The 24,302-nt window shown below is 42.9% G+C and overlaps 1 protein-coding gene across 2 annotated transcripts; it reads right to left on the bottom strand.

Moving 5' to 3' along the window:
- Positions 1-6,486: 6,486 nt before the first annotated feature.
- LOC137282708 (uncharacterized) lies at positions 6,487-11,268 on the bottom strand. 2 transcript variants are annotated; one of them, XM_067814494.1, is made up of 3 exons: positions 11,185-11,268; positions 9,570-9,705; positions 6,487-6,810 (listed from the first exon to the last, which is right to left on the bottom strand). In XM_067814494.1, exons 2-3 carry the CDS (start codon positions 9,663-9,665, stop codon positions 6,517-6,519), a joined length of 390 nt encoding a protein of 129 aa, XP_067670595.1. In that variant the 5' UTR covers positions 9,666-9,705; positions 11,185-11,268; the 3' UTR covers positions 6,487-6,516. The 2 variants fall into 2 exon arrangements, with proteins under 2 accessions (XP_067670595.1, XP_067670596.1); XM_067814495.1 differs by having other exon boundaries at positions 9,570-9,727; positions 11,185-11,257.
- Positions 11,269-24,302: the final 13,034 nt, after the last annotated feature.

Genomic DNA, 24,302 nt, shown 5'->3' with positions numbered 1-24,302 from the left:
ACTGGAGATGAGATGAAGATAGTACATTAGAGCTGATTGGAGGTGAGATGAGTATAGTGCACTGAAATTGAGTGGAGGTGAGATGAGTATAGTACATTACAGCTGAGTGGAGGTGAGATGAGTATGGTTCACTGTAGGTGAGCGGAGGTGAGATGAGTATGGTGCACTGGAGATGAGATGAAGATGGTACATTAGAGCTGATTGGAGGTGAGATGAGTACAGTGCACTGGAATTGAGTGGAGGTGAGGTGAGTATAGTACATTACAGCTGAGTGGAGGTGAGCTGAGTATAGTGCACTGGAGCTGAGTGGAGGTGAGATGAGTATAGTGGATTACTGCTGAGTGGAGGTGAGATGAGTATAGTGCATTACAACTCAGAGGAGGCAAGATGAGTATAGTGCATTAGAGCTGAGTGGGGGTGAGATGAGTATAGTGCACTGGAGCTGAGTGGAGGTGAGATGAGTATAGTGGGTTACAGCTGAGTGGAGGTGAGATGAGTATAGTGTATTACAACTCAGAGGAGGCAAGATGAGTATACTGCACTGGAACTGAGTGGGGGTGAGATGAGTATAGTGCATTACAACAGAGTGATGAGTATAGTGCACTGGAGCTGAGTGGAGGTGAGATGAGTATAGTGTATTACAACTCAGAGGAGGCAAGATGAGTATGGTGCACTGGAGCTGAGTGGAGGTGAGATGAGTATAGTGCATTACAACAGTGTGATGAGTTTAGTGCACTGGAGGTGAGTGGAGATGAGACGAGTATAGTGCAATGGAGCTGAGTGGAGGTGAGATGAGTATAGTGTATTACAACTCAGAGGAGGCAAGATGAGTGTAGTGCACTGGAGCTGAGTGGAGGTGATATGAGTATAGTTCATTACAACAGTGTGATGAGTATAGTGCACTGGAGGTGAGTGGAGATGAGACGAGTATAGTGCACTGGAGCTGAGTGGAGATGAGATGATTATAGTGCACTGGAGGTGAGCGGAGGTGAGATGAGTATAGTGCACTGGAGCTGAGTGGAGGTGAGATGAGTATAGTGCAGTGGATCTGAGTGGAGGCGAGATGAGTATATTGTATTAGAGCTGGGTGGAGGTGATATGAGTATGGTGCATTACAGCTGAGTGGAGGCGAGATGAGTATGGTGCATTGGAGCTGGGTGGAGGTGAGATGAGTATGGTGCACTGGAACTGAGTGGAGGTGAGATGAGTATAGTGCATTACAGCTGAGTGGGGGCGTGATGAGTATTGAGCACTGGAGGTGAGTGGAGGTGAGAAGAGTATGGTGCATTAGAGCTGAGTAGAGTTGGGATGAGTATAGGGCATTACAGCTGAGTGGAGGTGAGATGAGTATGGAGCACTGGAGCTGAGTGGAGGCGAGATGAGTATGGTGCACTGGAGCTGAGTGGAGATGAGATGAGATTGGTGCGCTGGAGGAAAGTGGAGATGAGATGAGCATAGTGCACTGGAACTGAGTGGAGATGAGATGACTATAGTGCACTGGAGCTGAGTCGAGGTGATATGAGTATAGTGCACTGGAGGTGAGTGGAGGTGAGATGAGTATAGTGCATTAGAGCTGAGTGGAGTTGATATGAGTATGGTGCATTAGAGCTGAGTGGAGGTGATATGAGGATGGTGCATTAGAGCTGAGTGGAGGTGAGATGAGTATAGTGCATTACAGCTGAGTGGAGGCTAGATGGGTATGGTGCACTGCAGCTGAGTGGAGGTGAGATAAGTATTGTGTACTGGAGATGAGATGAGGATGGTACATTAGAGCTGATTGGAGGTGAGATGAGTATAGTGCACTGGAATTGAGTGGAGGTGAGATGAGTATAGTACATTACAGCTGAGTGGAGGTGAGATGAGTATGGTGCACTGTAGGTGAGCGGAGGTGAGATGAGTACAGTGCACTGTAGGTGAGTGGAGGTGAGATGAGTATGGTGCACAGGAGGTAAGTGGAGATGAGATGAGTATAGTGCACTGGAGCTGAGTGGAGATGAGATGACTATAGTGCACTGGAGCTGAGTGGAGGTGAGATGAGTATAGTGCACTGGAGCTGAGTGGAGGTGAGATGAGTATAGTGCACTGGAGCTGAGTGGGGGTGAGATGAGTATAGTGCATTAGAGTTGAGTGAAGGTGATATGAGTATGGTGCATGTGCATTAGAGCTGAGTTAGGGGTGAGATGAGTATAGTGCACTGGAGCTGAGTGGAGGTGAGATGAGTATAGTGGATTGCAGCTGAGTGGAGGTGAGATGAGTATAGTGTATTACAACTCAGAGGAGGTAAGATGAGTATAGTGCACTGGAGCTGAGTGGGGGTGAGATGAGTATAGTGCATTACAACAGAGTGATGAGTATAGTGCACTGGAGCTGAGTTGAAGGTGAGATGAGTATAGTGGATTACAGTTGAGTGGAGGTGAGATAAGTATGGTGCATTAGAGCTGAGTGGAGGTGAGATGAGTATTGAGCACTGAAGGTGAGTGGAGGTGAGAAGAGTATGGTGCATTAGAGCTGAGTAGATTTGGGATGAGTATAGTGCATTACAGCTGAGTGGAGGTGAGATGAGCATGGAGCACTGGAGCTGAGTGGAGTTGAGATGAGTATGGTGCACTGTAGGTGAGTGGAAGTGAGATGAGTATAGTGGACTGGAGCTGAGTGGAGATGAGATGAGTGTGGTGCACTGGAGGTAAGTGGAGATGAGATGAGTATAGTGCACTGGAACTGGGTGGAGATGAGATGACTATAGTGCACTGGAGCTGAGTGGAGGTGAGATGAGTATAGTGCACTGGAGCTCCGTGGAGGTGAGATGAGTATGGTGCATTAGAGCTGAGTGGAGGTGAGATGAGTATTGAGCACTGGAGGTGAGTGGAGGTGAGAAGAGTATGGTGCATTAGAGCTGAGTAGAGTTGGGATGAGTATAGAGCATTACAGCTGAGTGGAGGTGAGATGAGTATGGAGCACTGGAGCTGAGTGGAGGTGAGATGAGTATGGTGCATTACAGCTGAGTGGAGATGAGATGAGTATGGAGCACTGGAACTGAGTGGAGGTGAGATGAGTATGGTGCATTACAGCTGAGTGGAGATGAGATGAGTATGGAGCACTGGAACTGAGTGGAGGTGAGATGAGTATGGTGCATTACAGCTGAGTGGAGGTGAGATGAGTATGGTGCGCTGTAGGTGAGTGGAGGTGAGATGAGTATGGTGCACTGGAGGTAAGTGGAGATGTGATGAGTGTAGTGCACTGGAGCTAAGTGGAGATGAGATGACTATAGTGCACTGGAGCTGAGTGGAGGTGAGATGAGTATAGTGCACTGGAGCTGAGGGGAGGTGAGATGCGTATAGTGGATTGCAGCTGAGTGGAGGTGAGATGAGTATAGTGTATTACAACTCAGAGGAGGCAAGATGAGTATAGTGCACTGGAGCTGAGTGGGGGTGAAATGAGTATAGTGCATTACAACAGTGTGGAGGTGAGATGAGTATGGTGCACTGTAGGTGAGTGAAGGTGAGATGAGTATAGTGCACTGGAGCTGAGTGGAGGTGAGATGAGTATAGTGGATTACAGTTGAGTTGAGGTGAGATAAGTATGGTGCATTAGAGCTGAGTGGAGGTGAGTTGAGTATTGAGCACTGAAGGTGAGTGGAGGTGAGAAGAGTATGGTGCATTAGAGCTGAGTAGAGTTGGGATGAGTATAGTGCATTACAGCTGAGTGGAGGTGAGATGAGCATGGAGCACTGGAGCTGAGTGGAGTTGAGATGAGTATGGTGCACTGTAGGTGAGTGGAGGTGAGATGAGTATAGTGGACTGGAGCTGAGTGAAGATGAGATGAGTATGGTGCACTGGAGGTAAGTGGAGATGAGATGAGTATAGTGCACTGGAACTGGGTGGAGATGAGATGACTATAGTGCACTGGAGCTGAGTGGAGGTGAGATGAGTATAGTGCACTGGAGCTCCGTGGAGGTGAGATGAGTATGGTGCATTAGAGCTGAGTGGAGGTGAGATGAGTATTGAGCACTGGAGGTGAGTGGAGGTGAGAAGAGTATGGTGCATTAGAGCTGAGTAGAGCTGGGATGATTATAGGGCATTACAGCTGAGTGGAAGTGAGATGAGTATGGAGCACTGGAGCTGAGTGGAGGTGAGATGAGTATGGTGCATTACAGCTGAGTGGAGATGAGATGAGTATGGAGCACTGGAACTGAGTGGAGGTGAGATGAGTATGGTGCATTACAGCTGAGTGGAGATGAGATGAGTATGGAGCACTGGAACTGAGTGGAGGTGAGATGAGTATGGTGCACTGGAGGTGAGTGGAGGTGAGATGAGTATGGTGCACTGTTGCTGAGTGGAGATGAGACGAGTATGGTGCACTGGATCTGAGTGGAGATGAGATGACTGTAGTGCACTGGGGGTGAGCGGAGGTGAGATGAGTATAGTGCACTGGAGCTGAGTGGAAGTGAGATGAGGATAGTGCATTAGAGCTGAGTGGAGGTGATATGAGTATGGTGCATTACAGCTGGGTGGAGGTGAGATGAGTATAGTGCACTGGAACTGAGTGGAGGTGAGATGAGTATAGTGCATTACAGCTGAGTGGAGGCGTGATGAGTATGGTGCATTGGAGGTGAGTGGAGGTGAGATGAGGATAGTGCACTGGAGCTGAGTGGAGTTGAGATGAGTATGGTGCATTACAACAGTGTGGAGGCGAGATGAGTATGAAGCACTGGAGCTGAGTGGAGGTGAGATGATTATAGTGCACTGGAACTGAGTGGAGGTGAGATGAGTATAGTGCATTACAGCTGAGTGGAGGTGAGATGAGCATGGAGCACTGGAGCTGAGTGGAGTTGAGATGAGTATGGTGCACTGTAGGTGAGTGGAGGTGAGATGAGTATAGTGGACTGGAGCTGAGTGAAGATGAGATGAGTATGGTGCACTGGAGGTAAGTGGAGATGAGATGAGTATAGTGCACTGGAACTGGGTGGAGATGAGATGACTATAGTGCACTGGAGCTGAGTGGAGGTGAGATGAGTATAGTGCACTGGAGCTCCGTGGAGGTGAGATGAGTATGGTGCATTAGAGCTGAGTGGAGGTGAGATGAGTATTGAGCACTGGAGGTGAGTGGAGGTGAGAAGAGTATGGTGCATTAGAGCTGAGTAGAGTTGGGATGATTATAGGGCATTACAGCTGAGTGGAAGTGAGATGAGTATGGAGCACTGGAGCTGAGTGGAGGTGAGATGAGTATGGTGCATTACAGCTGAGTGGAGATGAGATGAGTATGGAGCACTGGAACTGAGTGGAGGTGAGATGAGTATGGTGCATTACAGCTGAGTGGAGATGAGATGAGTATGGAGCACTGGAACTGAGTGGAGGTGAGATGAGTATGGTGCACTGGAGGTGAGTGGAGGTGAGATGAGTATGGTGCACTGTTGCTGAGTGGAGATGAGACGAGTATGGTGCACTGGATCTGAGTGGAGATGAGATGACTGTAGTGCACTGGGGGTGAGCGGAGGTGAGATGAGTATAGTGCACTGGAGCTGAGTGGAAGTGAGATGAGGATAGTGCATTAGAGCTGAGTGGAGGTGATATGAGTATGGTGCATTACAGCTGGGTGGAGGTGAGATGAGTATAGTGCACTGGAACTGAGTGGAGGTGAGATGAGTATAGTGCATTACAGCTGAGTGGAGGCGTGATGAGTATGGTGCATTGGAGGTGAGTGGAGGTGAGATGAGGATAGTGCACTGGAGCTGAGTGGAGTTGAGATGAGTATGGTGCATTACAACAGTGTGGAGGCGAGATGAGTATGAAGCACTGGAGCTGAGTGGAGGTGAGATGATTATAGTGCACTGGAACTGAGTGGAGGTGAGATGAGTATAGTGCACTAGATCTGATTGGAGGTGAGATGAGTATAGTGCACTGGGGCTGACCGGGGGTGAGATGAGTATAGTTTAATGAACGGAATATCTTGCACTTGAGTTGAGTGGAGATGAGTATGGTATGGTTCGCTGGAGTTCAATAGAGTTGAGTTGATTTAAGGTGAGCAAAGTGTATTTATCTCATTTGAGTGAAAGAGAGCATAGAGGGCCAGAAGTAAGTGTGAATATGTAAAGGAGATGTAAAGCATTTGATATCTGCAAATTACTATGGGTCACTGGATCAGATCCGATCCGTCTGGTTTACTTGATATCAAGTATCAGTTTACATGGTATTTGGAATATATCTACTATTTTTCCACATTTTCTCACGCTTATGTTTTACAGTTTTCCCATTGTCCAGATCCAATATTCGACGGAGAAGGTCAAATATGTATGGGTGGTTGACAGATTGAATGGGTGAGTGAGTGAGCGAATTAAACAAATGAGAGTTGTTGAGACATACAAAACAGCCTCGACTCTCAGAGTCTCTACTTTCACAAATGTCAAAAGCTAAACGCCAGGTATGTGTCTTTTAATAGAAAAACAAACATTCAGAAACGTTTCAATGTGTTTATTATCATGTTGTCAAAGAGGTGACTTGCACAAGACGTACACACGACTTAGGCTGCTTTACAGATTATGTAGGTGTGCCTATGATCATAGAAGCTCGCCCACTTCCTTCTCATTGAGTTGGGTCCGTACGGAAGCTCATCGCAAGGCCCACCCTGGAGGTTGATTTTGTTGTCCAGGTCGTTGTACCCGGGGACGTACCACCCAGACCATGCTCCACTGAACCACTGGATCCTGTAGGCGATAATGCGGCCTCCCTCAGCTATCTGGTCAGCAAAGGGGTTGAGTCCGGCCGGCCACACACATTCCTGGATGGGATCTCGCGTCACCTCATTACAAATGGCCTGCGAAATATAGTGACATAGTACAATAATAAGGTCAAAAGACAAACCCTTGTCTCGATCCACACAGCGTTCGTGACGTTATGACCTGACGTAACTCTGTCGGCTTGACAAGTATAAGATGAGCCTCGACCTGCATATCTGCATACATGGACACGCCCTCCAGAACATTCCATTTGAAACAAGAGGGAAACAGGTTGTCGTCTAAATATTGCGAAGTTCAATTTTCTCATGCGAATGGTGTCTTGATTGTTATATCATACTACTGCTTGACAAGTATTAGATGAACCAGCACCGTGAACGCGTAGGCGGGGCAAGTAACCTGGGTCCCGTTCCTCAAAAAGATCGTAACGCTAGGACTGTCGTAAGTCTATGTTAAAGTATCGGAGTTACGATCATCGTAGCGCTAATGGCTTACAGATAAATAAAATTATACACAGCCTGAATGTAGAATTATTAATTAACGTACAGTATTGCATATCATAAAATAATGATAAAGTTAATAGTATAACATGCATTTCATGATCGGTGTTTTTACTTGAGTGCAAAACTATACGTGTGTAACTTTTGTAACTGTATTTCAGAGATTGATGCACTTTCAACACCAGTATAAACATGTGTTAACATGAACAATTGCAAAGTAAAACAAAAGCATGATTTAGGTGAACTGAACTACAATGTCATCATAGTCTAGAAAATGTATAAGACTTTGGCCTTTATGATAACATGATAATATTTGTCCCATTATAAAACAAAAAATGGTCACACTGAACGTTAGGCCTTACTAATAAGTCCAAATACATTATTGGTCAAATCTCTGACAAGGAATTCAGGAAAGAAAAGCAAGATTTATGGATGTCAGTTTCTATATTGTGAATAACATGATGTTTCGGAGAGTGCTCTTGCTCCTACATGACGTTGATGAAGGCGCAAGCATACACTCCGCCACGTCGTGTTATTCACAACAAGAAATTGACATCCGTAAATCTTGCTTCTCTTAAAAGATTGGTCCATTTGAGGACCCCTTATTTCCCAAAACGTCATATATAAAACCACTAAAACGCACAAAACAAAGCATTTGGTAGAATGGGCATTTTGTCACTTTTGGAGCCACCGATAAAAACATTTCCACGTAGTCGTATCGAGAGATACTGTGCCGGTATATACCAGTTTACCCGTAATATTGCACAGCACTAATAATCGACATGTTGTCTGGTGCATCCTCCCCACACATGGGTGCAAAACTGATTAGATCCTTGATGGAGTGTACTGATTTAGACAGACTGAATTCGGGCCTTAGTCGTCCCTTTCTGAATCGGTCTTGGTGTCTGAATTACTTGTCAGTCCTAAATCTTTTCCAATTTCTCCTCCAATTTCTTTTTCTACTGCAATTTCTCGTTGCCAGTAGCAATCGTCAATAGTTTTGACATGTTTGCAACATTCGGACCATTCCTTAGCATTGATTGCAGACATCCTCTCATTTATGGCTACTCTTAGCGAAGTTTTTATGAACTGCAAGTTTTGTGTAGCTACATAAATTTGAACATTGGCCAAATCAACTCAATTGGATTCAATTCTTCTTGGTAAGGATGACAGTACGTGATGGCCATGTTGCTTCAACATAGTGTCTACTCTGTAGACAGGGCCCAATTTGTTGAAACAACAGTTTGGCTTTGAGCATTTTATCATCAAATGCAAAAAACAATCCGAAGGCGGTCATCATTCCAGGCCGGGCATTTTCATAGTGTGAGTGCGTTTAGTTTTATGCCGCACTCAGCAATATTCCAACAAAAAGGTGGCGGTCTGTATATAATCGAGTCTGGACCTTATAATCTAGAGTTCAACGGCACGGGCATCGATCTACGGAAATGACATGTGTAATCCAAGTCAGTGACCCTGACCACCCCATCCCGTTAGTCGCCTCTTAACGAGAAGCGTGGGTCAATGAAGATCAGTTCTAACCCGGATCCTTAGGAATAATATATTTCATATGCACAAAGGTGAATATTTCCATCACCATTTACATTGCTACAATCACTACTTACATTTGTAGTGATACAAATGTATCAATTATCAAATGTATCGTATGTATCAATTTGCAAACTTTGCTAATTTTTTAAAACAAATAATAATTACACATAATTTTCTTCTCGTTTGGAGGTTTCAGACCTATCTCTTTAACAGACCCGTTGAAGTTTTAGTTTCAATAAGGGCATTAAAAGTACTAACTGCCATGGCAATTGTGGTAGCTTGGGTTTAGACTTACTTCAAGTGTTTTGAGGTTTCCAGGTTATTTTTCTTGAAAAAAACGTAGCAATGTCTGTTGTGTTCCACGTGACAAGAGAGCAAATTTGCAGAACAAATGCCCGTCGAATACACTTAGTAACCGTCCTTATTGAATGTGGAGCAAACTCAACACCAAGAGGTTAAAGCAGTTGCTCGAATATCCATGTTTCCTTCACCACATTGGTAGATCATGTGACGACCATCCCCCGTCATCTTCCCTGTCGTGATATTGCTAGAAGATTACTACAAAGCGCCGAAACACTATCTTCACTGACTGACTCACTCACTAACTCATTGTCAGTGCTGGATATAGGTGTCAGGAGACACATGACTGAAACCCTGTTACTGACAACATACAACACGGAAATTCGACAGGCTCGGAACACAGGCGTTCTCTGTTTTACGGAATATATACACAATTCAGTAAAAAGTTCTATTTGATAAATAATATTTCACCAAATAAATATGCATCTCACCTGGGTGTTGATGTTGTGATGGACAGCATCGGGCGCGACAGCCAAAGCAATTACAGGCAGCGCAAGCAGAAGCAACGGCAGCATCATTGTCGTCATGGTGATATGAAGGACTTCTCTGACGGCGTCTCATTTATTGCTTCAACAATGCAGAATAAAAACTAAATAAATGCAAAATGAAAAATTCCCATGTAACAAACCCAAATGCAATAACGCCCAGTGAGCTCAATGGGATTATTGAGTTGCTGTCAAATCCATTGTCGAACTTAGTGATACATGGTATATAATATTTCGCTTTGACTTTTTGTCCCTTCAGTTTCATGCAAACATTCTATATGTGTTGACTTGTTTACTAAACTAATGATTCATGGCTGTCACACCTGTCCAGATGATCGAATGCACGTTACTATGGAATCCAAGAAGGGACATTCTCGCGTTGTCGCATTGTCGCGTTGTCGCCCTCTCAAAAACAAGCAAAATGAGGTGAAAATTAATCAAAGCACCACAATGCGACAACGCGACATTTCGCCCATTTGTAGCATTGTCGCGATGTCGCGTGTCGCGTGTCGCGTTTTGAGTAACATATTCTCTGTTCCTCCAAAGTGCGACACGCGACATAGCGACACTTTTCGAGGTCAAAATATGTCGCGTTGTCGCATGGTCGCTCTATCTAACATGTATAAAGAAAAAACTAAACATTTACTAAAACGCGACACGCGACAATGCGACATATTGAAATGACAAATCGTCCTTTTCGATTACCGGTGCGCATGCGTAGAAAGTCAGTTATAGTACGCATGCGCAGGAAAAGTTAAACTCTATTTCATACTTCAATGGTCTTTTTGCTACTTCCAATGGTTTTTAAAATGAAGTAGTGCTCGAAATGGCAGTTGGGCTGCTTTTCTTGAACGTAATGCAAATCTTCATTGTTGGTTTGAAAATTATTTCATATATAAATGTATTTACCCAACGAAGTGTGTTTTAGCAACAAGACAATTATTTGCGCAACTTTTCATTGTAATCACGGCACACGGTTGCCCTGTCATTCAAGGCGGGGCATTTTCTGTGTAGAGTTAGTCTTTTAGTCACACCAGACAACTAAGTTCTAATCCCAGCACCATACACATTAATCACTTTGAACATTTCGCCGATATCCAGATGACAGGTTGTGAGAAACTGAAATATTGTTAAAATTCAAGCCACATCGGCAGAAACATCAGGTCATGTCCTCGAATGGGTCACTATGTTCCATAATATGGCTCTTGACACAGTTTCATGGTACAGTCCTGTCCGACGCTGATAAGTTTGTTCAAGATCTGCCTCTGTTCAGTCAGCAGTGGATGGATACCCAGTAGAATGAGATATCACGTAACCACCCGACACCTCAAAGACAGTTTAGGTCGGCTTTGAACGTGACAATGGGAAATCGCCATACAGATGGACTGTTATCATTGTGACATACTATCCCAAGAAATAAACCCATAGACGAGAAATCTGTTGAGAAAAGTTTCAAACGTGTATAACTCGTCCATGAATAGACTTTAGTGCATGAATTTTGCATCAGTAATGAGTGCATGTGCTTTAGAAGAAGGTATTGTCTATAAAACAAATAACATACTTCTAGACAGCGAAGACGTTGATGACGACGTAGCACGACCCTGACGTCGAAAATGTGGCAAGTCTGGATTCCCTTAGCTTCTGAAAGTGAAGAAGGTCTCAGTCTCCATTTTATTATGTTATTCTTATGTTTTTACTATAACCTTTTCCCAGTAAAATATGTTCATTTGAGAGAGTAGTTCTTAGTCTACCGATGACATTGTGAGTTGAGGGACTCGCTCAGGAAGTTAGTATTCCAGGAAGGAAGATCAGGAATCTTGAATAAAACCGGACACATGTTGCCTCGCGGTGAGAGGACAGGGCACGAGGTCTTAGCCAAGTGAGGGGCCATGGGGGAGCTGTAGGGGAACCTCCCTATGAATGTATACTAAACACCAGTGACAGCTAGAGATCAACTGATAATTACTCGCCTTATACTGGCTATGAATTCAGCAGATTGGTACAGACCCTGAAGCTATGAAAATCAAGACTTGCCACATTTTCTAGACTTGCTTGGGCTCTCTTGGATATATATATTTCAGGGTCTGTACGACAGACTACGTTTTAGTTAATATCTTATAATGCATACTGTAGTCAATATTTTAACAAAACGAGACGCGCGGTAATGCGCGAATACGACATTTCATCAAAATGTCGCGTTGTCGCATTGTCGCGTGTCGCGTTTTAGGTAATATCTTATAATACATAATGTACTCAATATTTTAACAAAGCGCGACGCGCGGTAATGCGTGAATACGACATTTCATAAAAATTTTATTAGTTACGGTGGAATGTAAAAAGAAATATGACAAGCATGATAATTTTTCGATATTTTTAAAGGGTTCAGATAGCCAGGGATCGACATCAGAACAATGATAAATGAACGTACATCTAGTCGTGAAGTCCAGAGTGGCTGAGTGTCGTTGCTTAACGGAATGGTTCTATTCAGACTGACCCTTTTGCTGAATTTGTTTTTTTGATATAACAGCCGTAGGTTTAAAACGATACAAGTACATGTATATAGCTGGATCTAGTATCCGTATGAAAAGATTATGAGGCATATTGTGAATCAGGCTATGTGCGGGATTAATAATAAATATAGGATTCAAACAGAAATGAAAACGGGCATCACAATACATCATTGTAATGAAATACCGTGCTATTTATACCAATAAACCTTGGGTGAGTGGAGTGGAGCGGCGAGAGGAGGGAGGGAGGGAAAGCTGGTTTCTGGCACTACAAGTGTACGCAACTCCACCAAGTGATGTCATTGTTTCTAATATCCTACTGCTAACAGTCCATTCGTAAGGCGTTTTCCCATCACGTTCAAAGTCGACCGAAACTGTCTTTGAGGTGACGGATGGTTAAGTGATATCTAATTCTACTTGGTATCCATCCACTGCTGGCTGAACAGAGGCAGATCTCAGACAAATTCATCAGCGTCGGACAGGACTGTACCACGAAACTGTCAGGAGCCACATTATGGAACATAGTGACCCATTCGAGGACGTGACCTGATGAATTTACCGATGTGGCTTGAATTTTAACAATATTTAATAGTTTTTCACAACCTGTAATCACAACCTGTCATCGAAATCTCCAAAGTGATTAATGTGTATGGTGCTGGTATTCTAACGTATGGTAATAACTATCTGGTATGACTAAGAGACTAACTCTGCTAAGCAAATTGCCCCGCCCTGAATGACAGGGGTACAGTGCGCCGTGATTACAATGAATAGTTGCGCTGCTAATTCGTTTTGCTGCTAGAAAACACTTGACTGGCTAAATACATTTGTAATATGTAAAACAATAAAGAAAGATTTGCATGAAGTTCAAGAAGAGAAGGCCCATTGCCATTTCCAGCACTGCTTCATTTTAAAAAACCATTGCAGGTAACGAAAGACCAGGGAAGTCTGGAATAGAGTATAACATTTTCTGCGCATGCGTAGATTAATTGACTTTCTACACATGCGCACCGGTAACAAAAAGGGCGACAACGCGACAATGCGACATACATTTTGTCGCATTGTCGCATATCGCGTTTCAGTCAATTTGTTAAATGCATACTATGGTCAATATTTTAATAAAGCGCGACACGCGAAAGTGCGACATCGCGACATTTTGATGAAATGTCGCGTTGTCGCATTGTCGCGTGTCGCGTTTTAGTGAATTCATACATATGTTAGATAGGGCGACAATGCGACAACGCGACATATTTTGACCTTGAAAAGTGTCGCATTGTCGCGTGTCGCACTTTGGAGGAACAGAGAAAATGTCATTCGAAATGCGACACGCGACATGGCGACAATGCGACAAACAGGCGAAATGTCGCGTTGTCGCATTGTCGCATTGTCGCATTGTCGCGCTTTGGTTAATTTTTGCCTCATTTTGCTTGTTTTTGAGAGGGCGACAACGCGATAATGTCCCTTCTCGGATTCCATACGTTACACTTTTCAGACGGATCTTTGCAACTTGTTTGTCTCCTACTCTAAACAAATCTAATCTTCGTATATGTTAATATTTCATTGTTTACTTAAGTCATTATATAAAGACTAAAGCGGGGAAATTGGAGAAACCTTTTGAAGTCTTTATCCTAGACATTACTGCCTGCCATCCTTTACATCTCAAGCTGAAGATACATCAAGGATATTCAGCCCAGACCTATTTCGTAGGCATGGAAGATTGAAGAGAGCTCCTTAAAATACTGCTCACCAAAAGTACTGGATATTAAAGTTAAACTCTGGGAAAACGCAGTAATGTAGATTCCTCCGAGCACTTTAAGTATGTTTGAGGATAAGCAGAGACCCACTTTAGCGTGTAGCAAAGTGACCACTAGGTGTCTAGGATTAAAAAACCAAACACACATGGAAATAGAGACATGCACGTGTCGCATGTGCAAGGGTGACTGTAAATGTGGGTCCAGGACCATGACCATCCGTCATTTCACCACTTTCCACAATGCAGATGTTATCAGAAGACGAAAGGTTGAGAACTGTTGGGATGCTGCTGGCCAGAACAACAGTCTCACACAGCACCACAACTAGGTGTTTCGCAGTTTGTGGTCAGCCGGCTGTGGGCACGTTACACGACCACTGGAAGAGTTCATGATAGGTCTCGAAGTAGGCGCCCGAGATTAACCTCCAGACGTGATGACCGAAGACTCATCACTTGAGCCCTCCATGATCGTCGTCGAAATGCGACACAGCTGCAGCAAGTACACAGACAGGCCACTTGGAACTGCATCCCCACACAAACAGGACCGAATCTGTGCTGCGCATATTATCTTACATCCCCTTGACCCTAAGAAACCGTCACAAGAAGGCCCGGAAAGAGTGATTTCATCATCATAAGCGGTGGGACAAATCTCGGTGGTCCCATGTGATGTTCAGCGATTACTCGGAATTCAGTGACGGCTGTCATCGTGTCTGGCTGTGCCTTGGTGAACGCCACCAGACAGCCGACATGATTCCATATGATCGATATGGAAGCGGGTCTGTTATGGTGCGAGGTGGGATCACGTTGACGAGCACATCTCCACATGTGCCAAGGGTGAGTCACTGGTGTCAACTACCGTGACCACATCATCATGCCACACGTCCTGCCGATTGCGCAGAGAAGGATGATAACACCAAAGCTCACCGTACTAGCGTTGTCCTTGACCATCATTGGCTGCACCACATCAAAATTCTTCCATGGCCAGCGAGGCGACGAGTGTAGGGGCGGCACCCAAATGTCAGGACTTGGCAAAACTGGGCGTGGTACACCAAGAGGTATGGCAGAGGGTTCCCCTAGTTGACATTGGTCACCTCACTAGGTCTCTGAGACGTCGATGTCTTCCTTGATTCACAGCTAATGGCATTCTCTTCCCACAGAGGTTACTTGTCATATCTTCCTACGAACCTCTGTTCTAATACGGCCATCTTTCGCGGTTCTCATAAAATCCAATAGCGGCAAAAAATGGAAGCAGATTTATCTCCCTTTTTCTGTCCAATCAGAACACATGTTACATCGATTTAGAATCAACTTGACAAATGCAAGCAATGTGGAGAAACGAATATGACATGACTGAGTTCTGTCTAGAAGAAACATTTGAGTATCGGGCTCGGGAAGAGGTTCTAGTTTTCACGATGCATCCGGAAATTACCGAGATCTTGCGAACGATCACTTTTGAAACTAGGTCGCTGATTGCACTCCAATCACGAGTCTTGAATACTCGCTCCACGAAAGGGTCTTATTAGAACAGAGGTTACGTAGGAAGATGTGACAAGTAACCACTGTGGCAAGAGAATGAGCTAATGGTTGGCCAAACAGTTATTATCCGGTTTATGACAATTGGGTCACCACCCTGGTGAGCCTTATAGCATCCAAAAGAACATCATCGTTGTCAAAATTACTTTGTTGAACAATGGAGCTAGAACATTCTTCCCCACGACATACGTTTGTTTGTTTTTTGTCTCAACTCTTTCAAGGTCACAAAATCATCAAAAATGCCAATTCAACCTGTAAGTTGAAAAAAAAACGCGATGAAAAAAAAGCCCGCGAAATCAGAGTTCAAACGATGCACTAAATTCCCCCAGCGCTGGGGGAAAATTTTCAATCACACAATAAGAAGATGTTATCCATAATAATTTGTCCTATTTGTACACCCCAACTTCTAAAATGCTACCTAAACAAGTTGTATTTAGAGAATCCAACATCTCTATATACATTCTTATGGACAAAAACTTCTTCTAGTGTATATGAGTTTGTTTGACAAAGATATATGAATCCATACCGAAACGACGCATCAAGTGCAATAAAAGGAGTTGTTACCCATAAAGAATCTTACTTTCTTGTGACTCGTCCCATGTTTGATTTTTATGTTGCATGTGACCTTTCAATATGTTTTACTTTTAGTGAGCAATATATCTGATGCAAACTTGGTGGTAGATGGAATTCACCTATCTGGTCACAGAGTTGCATACGATCCCATACATATTATGACAGACCAGTTGTGAAGTGGTACACGGTACATATCACACTCCTTTGCTTTGTGTATGAGATGAAAGTGGCATACGATACGATAAATCACAACATTCCTCTTGTGGAGTGGTTCACGATACGACATATATGACAATATGCATGTTGTGAAGTGGAATATGATTTGACACATAAGACAATATGCATGTTGTGAAGTGGAATATGATTTGACACACAAGACAATATGCATGTTGTGAAGTGGTGTATGATTGTGAAATGATATACGATACGACACATATGAAATCATTTTGTGATACACATCCCAATAGCCCAGTCGTAAAACTGATATACTATATGAAACACTAGTGCAATCCTCAAGGCATCATAACACCTGTCCGGTAGCAAACGGTTATGCCATACAATGCATATCATAATAGCACAGTAGTATTGATACAAAACATGATAATTTTATGCAATTCTGAAGTAATAAATAATATGATACAGTTCTCTACTCATCAAGTGCTATACAAAGTGATACATAATTATGATATGAATATAATACTTTGTGAAGTGGTACAGTATGTTATGCATATGACACAATGCTGTAGTCCGTTGGTACGTAATATGACATTTACCAGGACAGCCCGATGATGTATATCACCACTGTGTTGTAGTTAAGTGTTATGTGATATGACATTTATGAGACTGGTCCGATGATATATATCACAATAGTTCTGCAGTCAAGTGGCATGTGATTTGATATATATCACGATGGCCCAACGATGGATATCAGAACGGTATCAACCTGTTTCGTCTAATTCTTAAAGCACGTAAACAATAGCAATTAAACAACCTAGGCATAGTCAGGGTTGAGTGATTTTGCTCGTCAGACCAAGGAGGCATGTGGATCAATCCATTTCAAGCTTAACAGACGTGCTTCCATAAAATAAAAACAAAGACAACATAAAGGTATTTCATCACATCTTTTAATATTTATTATTTTACTGTACATATTTGCATATATATCTGACACATGTATAACATTTACAAGTATGTAGATTTATATTTTATCATCTAATGCAAAGTGAGTCTGTGAGGAATTGTCTAAACATCTCTCGTACTGCAAACAGGTACTCTACAATGAATACAAGATGCCATTTAGAGAGTGGTTAAATGCGACATATGTTAGATTTGGGATTACACTTTCTTAGTGAAGTACACATTCTAGTACTTTTTGGAGGTGAGTCCCATCCGCGATTCGAACCCACAATCTCAAGTGGGTGTGGGTTCATGTGGGTGCACTGTGCACGCGCCAATGATGATCCAGTTTTATAGATATTGTTATAGAGTAACAATGTGAAATATGTTTTGCACAATTTTATACATTTTATAACTTTTCAAATAAAGACTCGTCATGTGTTTCATTTATTGTATATTAAACGTTACTTTACAAAATTCATTAGTACTTGAATATCTGGCAAAGGTAAGCTCCTCTCACCAAGCATAAATTTAAGTGGCTTCTCTCGGCTTGTCAAAACAACTACCACTGTGTAGTCTCTGGTCACCACTTCCTGGTCAGCATCCTGTTATCTTCCGGCTAAGCTCGTCAGCACTGCTCGCATCATTGTTTAAGATTTCCTGAATTACCTGTGCCAGTCTCAGCGTGACGTTACACGTGCCCACGGCGTAAATATGCCACACTACTGTATTGGTTTATTTTGCTTTGGTCAAAGAGTGATTGTGAAACATTGCCGCTGGTCTTACCCCAACATGTTTGATTGTGTGTTCCTTGCATATAAACACTGCGTATCAACCCATCATCGTCACTCTTGAACTGCAGACTTGTTGGTCATAGTATTTGTTATAGTTCAGTTAGGACCCTGCATTCTATGTTTCATGTATTACTTGACTTACATTTCATTTATGAAGACGTTACTAAATTGATGTTGGACTTCGTACTGTAATTATGTTGAACATTCATTGGTAACTTTTATGTAATGTGCATGCTTAATAAAGTTCTATTTTGACATTGTAAGTTATGATCTGAAATATTAGACTTTGTCGTGTATATGCAACTTGCTTCCTTCCTGATATCATTTAGGTAGTTCTATTTTTATCAATGTTACCATTGATTATCTTTGATTATGAATATATACTGACAATGTTAATAGTATAATGAATATTAATGTATACTAATGATTTGAATTCATGCCTTATACAATAAAGACTCTTTAACTGCAGTCGGACTTGTTTGTCATATTTTGTTATTGTTCAGTTTCAGATAACTAGTGAGATACACGGAAACAGCACGATCTCAATACCTACGTTTCATGATTGAAACATAGATAAACAGCTGACAGGATTACATTGCATCATATCTTTCTAAGACCTTAGTAACTGATACTATATATTCTCTCTCACTTTGTCCATAGATCGCTGTGAATGAACATTAACACCTTTTTCAACATTGCACGATCGGCGTTTTATCCGGCTTCAACGCTGTGTCTGAATTACTAAGCATCAAGAATCCATCGAGACCACCATGTTTTGTTAATATTTTTCACAATTCAGTAGGGTGTTCGAGGCAGTTGAATTATGCCGCTTATACTGATGCTATTTATTCGCCGCTGTCAATATTTCTTTGTTTCTTAAATAAAGCTTCTAAGTAATTATTTTGTTACGAAAGACCTGCCTGATTGAGTGAGTGAGTGAGTTAAAATTTAACGTCACATCGGCAATATTGCAGCCATATAGTGACGAGAAATGTTGTAGATGCACACAAAAAATACAAGTAATTAAAGAACCAGTCACCGACGGACTGTAAAATAACTAGAATATCACAAAAAGAGGTAAAACTAGCGAGAATGTATCTTTAAAAGCAGAAACCTATGTTAGACAATACCACGTTAAAATTGGCTATTGATCACCAACAACTGAAGGTAGATCACCATACTAGGGGCCAGGGGAACTTACAGTACCTTTGATACCCAGTTGGATTTACACCATCCTTTCAGCTATTGCTGATTGTATGCAAGTTTAGCCACGAATTAAAATTACAATAATATTACATCTTAAAGTGTGCCTGATTGAGTGAGAGTCTGGGTTGGGACACCAGAAATGGACTTCACACATTGTACCCATGTGGAGAATTGAACCTAGGTGTTCGGCGTGACGAATGAACGCTTTAGCCACAAGGCTACCCCACCGTCCTCTCTTTGAGCAATATTCCAGTCGTGTTACTCTTCAAGTTGAAGATCAGGATCAGACAAACCAATGATTGATATAAAGGTCACACAGTCGATGAGTTCCTATCCCGAATGCGTAGATTGATGCTCATGATGTTGATCACGGGGTTGTGTGGTGTAGACTCGATTATTTGCCGCCGCAATACAGCTATAATGAGTGCGGCGTTAACAAACAGACAAGGGCGTGTGTGTGTGCATGTCTGTGGTTTTTTGGTGGAGTGGGTGAGAAGGGATGGAATGTTCATTAGCAGTACCAGGATCCGATGGGCACAGCTTGAAAATACGGAATATCAAACCAAACCAGCGCATTGGTTTCATCGCGAGAAATGTTTAGCCCTGAGGCTGAGTTATTTCCTATCATTGAAGAGTTGCGCCATTACTATATTCCTATGAAGAGTTGCGTTCCTTACTATATGTGCTTTCCTTTGCTACATTCCACCTATATAGCGACTGTCTGTAAATAATGGAGACCGCTTCCGTGGTGTTGTGGTTAGAGCATCCGCCCGGAGAGCGGAAGCTCGCGGTTTCGATCCCCGTGTTATATCAAAAGGTCGTAAAATATGATACGTGTTGGTCCCTGACTGGCGTCATGCATTAATGGGTACAAGAACACAACCAGAATTGGTCAGTATACTGTGTCTGAGTGGCATATTCATGCTGAACTTCGGAATGGTATGTGAGTGGGCTAGCACTGTAAAACCAACTGCAATCTAGGCTAGTGCAAGCAGCCACACATTTACACGCATGCACGTCGTCATTTGAGCGACATATTCTTAAGCGCGACGTTAAACCCCATTTCATCTGAGACCCGTGAAGGTTCCGGGGTAGAATAGGCCTTCAGCAACCCATGCTTGCCATAAAAGGCGACTGTACTTGTCGTAAGATCGGGTGGTCAGGCTCGCTAACTTGGTTGACACATGGCATCCGTTCCCATCTGCACAGATCGATGGTCATGCTGTTTATTGTCTGTTCCAGACTCAATTATTTACAGACCGCCGCCATATGGCTGGTACCCTTTCAAAACACCGTGTACCTAATAGTATAAACAGGAATACGTTTTCCAAAAGTCTTATGACTCTGCTGCATGCATTGTGTACAATGCCCATGTCATGTTAAAATGTTGGACCTCCATTATAGTTTATACAGTGGAATCTGTCAAAACCAGTATCGGACTATTTCTTCTTTCGTCCGTTATACACAAATAAGCCCCGTTTGTCAGGGTCCGCTATGTACAGTGACATCATTTTGACAGCTCCGTAATATACACTGTCATCTCGTTCGTCAGGGTCCACTATGTAGAGAGACAGTCGTTTTGTCATTGTACGATATGTGATTTCGCTTGTCCGCTATGTACAGACACTCCTTTTGTTTTGTTTCTTTATACACAATGTGACCCCGTTTGTCCGCTGTGTGCAGTAGTACCCTTTCGTGTCTTTCCGTTATACACAATGTCACCTCGTTTGTCCGATATCTACAGTAACAACCCGTTTGTCAGGCGCCGTTTTCCACAGTACCCCCTCGATTGTCAGGTTCCGCTGAGTACAGTGACATCCGTTTTGCAAGATTAGGTAAAATATAACATCGCTTCGTTTGTAATCGTCTGCTTTGTACAGTGAAATCCCTTTTGTAAGGTTTCGTAATGAATACAATGTCACTTCGGTTGTCTCCTATGTTCAGTAAATCCAAGTTTGTCTGATTATGTTGTATACAAAGCCTCCTCTTTTGTCCTTTGTGTACCTTAATACCAGTTTGTCTCGTTCCGTTGCAAACAAGGTCACCTCGTTTGTCCGCTGTCTACAGCAACACTCATTCCGTTATATTCAATGTCTCCTGATTTGTACGCTATGCACGCTAACATCCGTCTGTCTCGTTCCGTTATGTACAATGTCACTTCGTTTGTCCGCTATCTACAATAACACCCCGTGTGTCAGGCTCCGTTAAACACAATTTCGCCTCGTTAGTTAGGTTCCACTGGGCACAATGAAACCCTTTTGTCCGATTCCGTACAATACAATTCACCTCGTTTGTCCGTTATGTACTGTGACAGCGTTTAGCCAGGTTCCGTTATATGTAGTGTCACCTCCTTCTTCAGGGCCCACTCTATACAGTGACGTCATGTACTTTGACACCCTTTTTGTCACCTTCCGCTACGTGCAATGTGACCTCGACTGACAATGTCCGCTATGTTCAGTGACATCCCTTGTGTCAGGGTCTACTGTGTACAGTTACCCCTGTTATGTCAGATTCCGTTCAATACTCTTTCTTCTGGTTTGTCAGGGTCTGCTATGTACAGTGACTACCGCTTGTGAAATTCCGTTGTATACAATGTCACCTCCTTCGTCAGGGTCCACTATGTAGAGTCACAACCCTATTGTCAGGTTCCGTTATATACTTGTCTCGTAAGTACAGTAACACCCCGTTTGTTCTAGTAACACCCGTTTTTCTCGTCCTGTTATACATAATGTCAACGCATTTGTCCGCTATGTACAGTAACACTCCGTTTGATTTGTTTTGTAATCCACAGTGTCACCTCGTTTGTCCCCTATCTACCCGTTGCAGACAGACATACAGTTTCATTCCGTTGTAGAGACAGATAGTCTCATTCCGTTGTAGATAGATAGACAGACAGACAGTATTTATTCAGTAGAAATGTCTTCGCCCATAATACAATCAGACTGACAAATTCAGTGAGTGCGCAAAACAGCTCTGCAGCTCTGTGTCCAGGAGTTGATCAATGTCTGCACATTTGTATATAACAGCATCATTCTTGCTTTAGAAAAGATTCACAACAGAGTAATCAGTAAGTGGTTCTGTAGTAAACTTTGTTATGCTATGTGCAGTGACCTCCGTTTTCTCAGGTTCCGTAATATCCAACGTCACTTCGTAAGTCATAGTCTGCTATGTACAGTTACTCCAGTTGTGTCAGGTTAGTGCCATTTTATATTTGATGAAGTGAACCAGACTAAAAAACAGGGAGATGGGTGTTTGTGTGAGTGAGAGAGTGATGTTAGAGGAGTGATGAACGAGTGTGTGGGTGAGATAAGATGAGTGAGTGATGTTCAACACGGCTTGTCTTGCAGATACATGACGCCTTGCCAGGCAAAAAGAGCAGAGGTCGTAAGCATTACCAAGTAATCGAACCCCCAAATGAGTCACGATCGACATCAATCTCAGTCAAATGAGATCTTAACTATTGCAAGACACAGACATGATGACGTCACTCACTTCTCGCGATGTGACCTCGATATGTCCGTAGATTCAGACGCAAAAAGAACACTTTAGTTTTACGCGTCTGTCTGCAATAATCCAGCGATGTCACTTCGCCGGACACCAGAATTGCGCGGCCTTCACAAGCTAATGTTTGACAACACATGTAGTTGAAAGTTGTCAAACTCACGCTTTCACGTGTCAAACACCTGTTGCCACGCTTTCCTGTCATTTGAGCGCCATATCTCTATCGGTGTGGTCACATGACAAATTCGTTGACTGCGATTTTTTTTTTGAACAACTCGAGTTTGACAACACCGAAAGTTTAATGAAAAAGGTAGTGAGAATGGAGACCTATCTTATTTTTCTACAACAGTTTGACCACACTGATATTGGTATTGGTGGCGAGCTGCTGGAATGTTCACACTATCAAACTCGAGTTGACCATAACAGGCACATTGTTCATCCTGGTTTTACTAAGGGACTCGACCCTTACACAGGAGAAAGAACCGTTTGGCATCTACTGTCAATCGTTATATGTCACCTCGTTATATATACAATCGATCCAGTTGGATGTTTATTGTCACTGACGACAAAACATGAAAACTGCGTGACATTAAAACACGACGTGCAACTGTGATATCGCTGCGGTGACGTTATTACTGAAAGACAATATGTACATATAATAACTAGAACCGTTTTAACTGCTGTTTATTATTCTGTCATGTAATTCGCATACACGATTTACGATGCTGCTACTTTTCACACAGGATGAATTTGTGTGTGTGATCGAAGAAATACGACCACATTCGTCTCAGAGTTTGGGTCCTGTAGGGCAGTTGTGAGCAAGGGTACGTGCGGACGTTAAATTTGCCGTCCATGTCGTTGTAGCCGGGGACGTACCACCCAGACCATGCTCCACTGAACCACCGGATCTGGTAGGCGATAACACGACCTCCGTTCTCGGCCAGCTGGTCAGCAAACGGGTTGAGTCCGGCCGCCCAAATACAATTACGAGTTGCCCCTCTCGTCACCTCCTTACATTTAGCCTGTGAGTAAAATGGCAAAGACTTGTGTATCACGGTTTTGCAAAAGAGTGAGTTTAGCTTTATGCCGTATTTAAACAAAATGTCAGCAATACCACAGTGGAGGACACCAGAACTTGGCTTCACATTTTGAGCCCAAGTGGGGAATCGAAACCGGGTCTTCGGCTTGGTGAGTGAACAACATAACCACTAGGTTACGCTACCGCCGCTCACACAAACGGAGTAAAAGTGAAAAGCATGCTGGATCACATTATCTGCAAAGGGTTAATCTTTGCTGCTGTAGAAAGAACGTGAAGGTTAGTGCATAAGGGTTTTGCATGCTCGTTTTTGTCTTTGAATATAAACAAAAGTAATAGTTGTGAGTTGAACCTCACTTATCCGGACACTTTTGGTTTGTAAATATTGTCCGGATAATAATGATAATCGTCTAGCTACTATCAGAGGTTGTTAGAAATATAACCAAGAAATAAATATTCATGAACAGCTATCCAGACCAGGTTAGATATTCTCGAAAGGCCCTACAAATGTCTGAAGCCCATTTCAACACATTGGGTACGATCAAAGTAAAGAATTCTTATCCATATATGGTACAGGCCAGGGCCGTAGGTATGCTTGGGGGCAAATGTTTTACAGATCAATTTTTGTATGTCAAAGGATCGATAAAACACTCTCTTAAGTGTCAC

This window comes from Haliotis asinina, chromosome 4 (genome assembly GCF_037392515.1).
Source record: "Haliotis asinina isolate JCU_RB_2024 chromosome 4, JCU_Hal_asi_v2, whole genome shotgun sequence".
Taxonomy (NCBI): Eukaryota; Metazoa; Mollusca; class Gastropoda; order Lepetellida; family Haliotidae; genus Haliotis; species Haliotis asinina.
This window is presented reverse-complemented; position numbering and strand designations above follow the sequence as displayed.